The sequence below is a fragment of the Chiloscyllium plagiosum genome, chromosome 4 (assembly GCF_004010195.1).
Source record: "Chiloscyllium plagiosum isolate BGI_BamShark_2017 chromosome 4, ASM401019v2, whole genome shotgun sequence".
NCBI lineage: Eukaryota > Metazoa > Chordata > Chondrichthyes > Orectolobiformes > Hemiscylliidae > Chiloscyllium > Chiloscyllium plagiosum.
The window spans coordinates 13,040,507-13,046,741 of NC_057713.1; the positions used below are offsets into that span (position 1 = coordinate 13,040,507).

The following is a 6,235-nucleotide window of genomic DNA, read 5'->3' on the forward strand; positions in this document are numbered from 1 at the left end:
TTTTGAAGTATATCATTGTCTCATCAACGCTTGGTCAAAACCCTGGCACTCCTTCCCTAACAGTACTGTGGCTACAACAGAGGCAAACTGAGCCTGTTAACAATTGACAACTGATTGTTTTGGATTACTAATAGCTGCAGTGAGCTGCCCTGAACTAACTGATGCCATGTGGAATTTAATTTCAATCAATAAAAACATTTTAGGGGGAGGGAAAGAAGAAAAAGAGAGCGTGTGCAAGCGCAGAGTTAGATTTAACAATTTAAAAATCAGATATAAAAATCAGCCAGCTCTTACCCTGAAGTGCTCCAGCTTTATGAATATTGCAATGGAAGTAGAAGGAATGTGACAATAAAATCAATTCAGATGTTTGCTCAGGTGATTTCCCCCCCCCCCCCACCATTTCAGAAATCAGTGTGTGTCAGTTATTTTAAGAAATCCCTGCTACTAATTTATGAATTGGCACAACAGCAGGAGAAAAAGCCTTGAGTTTTGAAAAAAAACCAATACTTTCCTTGAGTTCTGTGACTTTAGAACTCTGAATATCTTCTACTTCTGAGTCAAATGGCTGCCTATGTCAACATAAATATAGAACACATTACTGTGTCAAACCAGGAGTGAGAATAAAAAGTGCCACTGAAATATTAGTAAGAGCCTTTGGGATAAATTAAGGATCTAGGTCACCGTCAAGGTTTAAAACAAAAAAGGCACCAACATTCTGAAGATAACAGAACAATTAAGCACAAACATTGTAGCTTTTTAATTGAATCTAATACAAAACAATTGCCATCTTATTCATTGGAAGTAACTAGTGGATCAATATTCATTGAACTTCAGTTTCTTACAATTGTTAATCACATTGGCAAAGGCACTTTGGTTATAGACAAAAGTAACTTGAGTATTATATCTTAACCCAGAGAAAAAAACCACTTATCAAAATGTTGAAAAATGCAAAACATTGAAAAGTATTAGTTGTTTCACTGAGCCTCATCCAGTTCTTCCTCATCCACGTCAAAATCCTCACCTTCATCAGCTGTTGCATCTTGATATTGCTGGTACTCTGAGACCAGGTCATTCATATTGCTTTCAGCTTCACAGAACTCCATTTCGTCCATTCCTTCACCAGTAAACCAGTGCAGGAAAGCCTTTCTACGGAACATGGCTGAAAACTGTTCAGAGATTCGTTTGAAGAGCTCTTGAATGGCTGTACTGTTCCCGATGAAGGTGGAGGCCATTTTGAGGCCCCGGGGTGGAATGTCACAAACAGCCACTTTGACATTGTTGGGAATCCATTCCACAAAGTAGCTGCTGTTCTTGTTCTGAACTGCAAGCATCTGCTCATCTATTTCCTTCATTGACATGGCACCTCGGAACACAGTGGCGACAGTCAGATAACGTCCATGACGTGGGTCACAGGCCGCCATCATGTTTTTGGCATCGAACATCTGTTGGGTGAGCTCAGCGACTGAAAGAGTGCGGTACTGTTGACTGCCCCGGGCAGTCAGAGGGGCAAAGCCAGGCATAAAGAAGTGCAACCGAGGGAAGGGCACCATGTTCACAGCCAGTTTCCTCAGATCTGCGTTCAGCTGGCCAGGGAAACGCAGAGATGTGGTCACTCCGCTCATTGTTGCGGACACCAGATGGTTCAGATCTCCATACGTTGGAGTAGTGAGTTTGAGTGTACGGAAACAGATATCATACAGGGCCTCGTTGTCAATGCAGTAAGTTTCATCTGTGTTCTCAACTAACTGGTGAACTGACAACGTGGCATTATAAGGCTCAACAACAGTGTCTGATACTTTCGGAGATGGCATGACACTGAAGGTGTTCATAATTCTATCAGGATATTCTTCACGGATCTTGCTAATGAGGAGAGTGCCCATGCCAGAGCCTGTGCCACCTCCCAGTGAGTGGGTGAGTTGAAACCCTTGCAGGCAGTCACAATTCTCACATTCCTTTCTCAGCACATCCATCACAGAGTCAACCAGTTCTGCACCTTCAGTGTAGTGTCCTTTGGCCCAGTTATTTCCTGCACCAGTTTGTCCTATTAGACAGATAGGAACAAAAGAAAAGCAAAAAAATTATACAGGTTGAGTTGAGCCAATTAATACTAGAGTTGCACTTGTATTCAGAACAAAAAAGAAATACCTCAAATTACATTTTCATGACCACAAGTGGTTGTTCGGTAAAACTTTGTTCCAAATGTCAACACAAAGCAATTTCATGCATCAATTTCTGCCATCACCTTCACATCACAGCAGTTTCACGGCCAACCTGGACTCACTGGCTCAGCTGGTTAAAAAGTCCAGTTTAGTAATTTCCTCTGTGTACTTTAAGAAAACAGGATGGAAATGAAAGTGACAACAAAACCCCAAGTCTATTCAACTCACACTGATGGAACCAAAAATTGTACTTGTGGGACGAAATAGGTTACCTACCTTCAGTAGATTCCTTCACTATTTGAAAATTATCTTTCCCCAAATAGATAGTGCTTTTTGAAACGCATTTCTGGGTGTTCAAGTTATTAGGTAGTGTAAATGCTCAGAACAGTAGCAGTAACTGTGTGCACAGCTTGGTCTCGAAGGAAATGTAGCAGATCAGTGGCACCACACTGGCACTTTTGGACAGCAGGGAGAGTGGAGTGGGGGTGAGCTCTAGTGCTAGGGGATTCTTACTGTCAGGGCACAGATAGATAGGTGTTTATGACCACAATTCTATCACCCTGGTGAGACTGAGAAGGATGTTTGTGTTGGCACAGGATATTCTAAAATGTAGGGGGAGCAGCCAGAGGTAGTAGTCTGTATTGGTACAAAACATTGGCAGAAAGAAGAGGCCCTGCAATGGGAGTTGCGTAGGAAGTTGAAAATCAGGACTTACATGGACAGAGTTCAGGAATATGAAGGGTGCAATTGTACTACAGGCCTCCCAACAGCCAGCAGGTAATAGAGGAAGAAGTGATCAGATTATGGAAACAACAGTAGTGGTTTTTAAACTCTATTTGACTTGGATTCTTAATGCCACATGCTTAGATAGCAGAGTTTGTTGTGTTTCCAGGACAGGTTTTTGAAACAGTCCAACTTGGGAAGGGGCCACATTCAACTTCGATTTGGGCAAATGAGCCTGGCCAGGTGATCAGTTTCAATGGCAGAATCATTTCAAGAACGAGATGACAATTCTGGGAGTTTAAGTTACTTATGGAAAAAGGATAGAATAATCCTCGGGTGCAAGTGTTAAACTGTGGGAAGGCTAGCTACAACAATAGTAGGCAGGAACTGGAGAATGGGAGAAAAAAGGTGAGGATTGCAGATGCTAGAGATCAGTCAAAAAGCTGTGGTGCTGGAAAAGCACAGCAGGTCAGGCAGCACGTGAGGAGCAGGAGAGTCAATGTTTCAGGCATAAGCCCTTCATTAGGAAGGTGGGGCCCCACATTCCTGATGAAGGGCTTATGCCCAAAAATATCAACTCTCCTGCTCCAGGAACTGGAGAATGTAGATTCAAGGCAGTGGTTTGAAGGTAAATTTCACATCTGACATGTGGAAATCTTTTAAAGTCCAGTTTATCAGGACAAGTATGTTCCTGTGGAAGGGGAGGATAAGGATAGCAAGATTCAAGAGAAATTGAGAACTTATTGGGAAAAAAAGGGAGGAGGTGTGCATAACATGTAGGGAACTGAAGACAGGCAGGAAAGAATTTGAACAGGGAATTGGGAGGGCTAAAAAAGAGGGCTATGTCTTTAGGATTTCCTTAATTCTGTTCACTAAGGGATTTTTTATATATATAGTGGTGCCAGGAGATAGTGGGTGAGATCTTTAATGAAGATTTGCATTGGTATTAAAAGGAAGACATGGAAGAGTCTCAGGAGGAGTACAGTGATTTTCTATGGTATGTCAATACAAAGAGTCAGTGTTGGGTGTTTTGAAAAGCATTAGGGTGGACCAGTCCCCAGGGCTGGAAGGGATCTATCCCAGAATGCTGAGAGGCAGGCAAGGAAGTTACAAGGGTTTCGTTCAAAAATCTTTGAATCTTTAGTGACAGGAGAGATCCTGGAGGGCTACAGAATAACTTGTTCCTTTCTAAAGAAGTACAGACTGGTGAGCATTACATCAGTGTTAGGGAAATTATTGGAGCAGATTCTTAAAGACAGGATTTACTCACATTTGGAAAATTATTGACTTTGTTGCAATAGACAGCACGGCATTGAGCAAAGGTCTTAGTGTCTCAGAAACTTGATCATCTTGGTCACTTCCTCAAACACAATAGATGAGGGCAGAGCATTGTCTAAAGTCCATAGACAGTCTTGAAAATGGCAGGTTGATACACATGGGACACAGCTGGCAAGATGGATACAGGACTGTGGGAGATTTGTTACAACCAATGCAGCCATCTTGTCACATTAAAAGCCTGGAAACCATTGTAAATCTCATTAGTGTCTGCTTGTTAAGCTTCTATATTCCCAGGCTCAGTGAGATGGTGTTCTTGCAGCTGTGAAACTCTTTCCCAGCATGGGAATGTTCTTTTACAAGAAAAACTATTGTAATACTAACACTTGCTTAACAGCTACTAACTCGCACTGTCCAGACACTACATGACTGGGGCTAGGGTTGGGCAAAGTGCCTACTTGCTCGTTATACTGCAATTAACAGTTTGCTGATTAAGTGATTGTAACTTATATAATCACAACTGTATCAGAGTGACTGTGACCATCAGGTCAACTTGTCTCTCGTGAGTTCACAAATAATCAGTCAATAACAAGACTTGCGTGGCACGATTCATTGTTCCTCTAAATTGGACCACTGAGATTAGATTAGATTACTTAGTGGAAACAGGCCCTTCGGCCCAACAAGTCCACACCGCCCCGCCAAAGCGCACCCCACACATACTCCTACATTTACCCCTTACCTAACACTACGGGCAATTTAGCATGGCCAATTCACCTGACCTGCACATCTTTGGACTGTGGGAGGAAACCCACGCAGACATGGGGAGAATGACTGACTGTGTGGAGTTTGCACAGTCGCCTCAGGCAGGAATTGAACCTGGGTCTCTGGCGCTGTGAGGCACCAGTGCTAACCACTGTGCCACCGTGCCACCCACTGCATAATTCAGTGAGCGAGTCACCCACTGCATAATTCATTTCATCCCCAATAGTTGGCGTAGTCAGCAGGATCTCTATTTCGGAAATTTCCTGACATTCCCTGTCCCCCCCCCCCCCCCCCCCTTGAATTTCTCCCTATTTTGTGCAAACTCCTGGAGCTGGTGGGTTTAGTTTGTGAAGTGATGGCAGACGATAATTCCTCAGTCAGCAGGTTTGTATTTTTTTGCAACAAAGCAGGAGTTGCCTTCACCGTTGGCAGTGTTTCCCTCAGCCACAAGCTGGAGTGGGTAGGATTGGGCTGTGGCGATGGAGGCTAGTAGTTTTAGCTTTGCTTTTTAAGAATCAGATAACTACACCTTGAGCCACTAGCAAAGTGTGGCAGCAATAAAGGGTGTGTTTGGAGACTCCTCCAAAGCCACCTGGCAGTTCCTCCTGAGCCAACAAGTGTGTGTGCAGGGAGCTGGGTTCCCTGTTAAGCTATGGGCTGTTGTGATGCACTGAGACAATATTGGGTTGAAGGAGACTGCGCCTGACTTTGTGATTAATTTGGCAGCAGTCGCCTTGAGTTGTTGGTCAGGGTCCCGCCTTCTGGTCTGCCTCTGTCTGTGTCCTTGTTCTTGTGTTTTTGCTTTGCTGTCTGCTCTGTTTAAGTGACACGTACAGCGATAGGCTGCCCCCAGGGATGAGGTTACCTTGTCCTACTGTAAAGGGTGGCCTGCAACATCTGGGATGTTTGAAAAGGACTCTGCAGTGCCACAGTAAATACGTGAAGTGCAAGAAAAAAAAAAGAGTTAGGAAACTGCTGATACCTCTGGGTTCACCAGCTGACATTTGGAGGGAAACAGGCAATAGCCGTTATGTTATTCCTTTGATGTACATGGGTGGTCCCATGGGAATTAGCCTTGTGGGTTTGTTTAAAATTAGATAAGATTACTGGTTGGTTAACATTCAGGGCGGGTATGGCAATTCCACCTGGGATCATAACTAAATGCACGGGGTTGGATGCAGTGGTAGGTGTTGTACGGGGTTGTGGGCGGGTGGCGATGTTGCACGGTGTTGTGGGCAATGGGAGGTGTTGCACGGGGTTGTGGAAGGGGAGGTGTTGCACGGGGTTGTGGAAGGGGAGGGAGGTGTTGCACGGGG

The 6,235-nt window shown here is 44.1% G+C and overlaps 1 protein-coding gene across 1 annotated transcript in view; it reads right to left on the minus strand.

Annotated features, from left to right (window-relative positions):
* Window positions 1-722: 722 nt before the first annotated feature.
* LOC122548860 (tubulin beta-5 chain-like) overlaps window positions 723-6,235 on the minus strand; it is a 15,277-nt gene continuing 9,764 nt past the window's right edge. Inside the window, exon 4 of the mRNA XM_043687740.1 lies at window positions 723-2,041. Coding sequence (XP_043543675.1) covers window positions 975-2,041 — 1,067 coding nt within the window. The 3' untranslated portion in view covers window positions 723-974. The remainder of the gene's footprint in view (window positions 2,042-6,235) is intronic.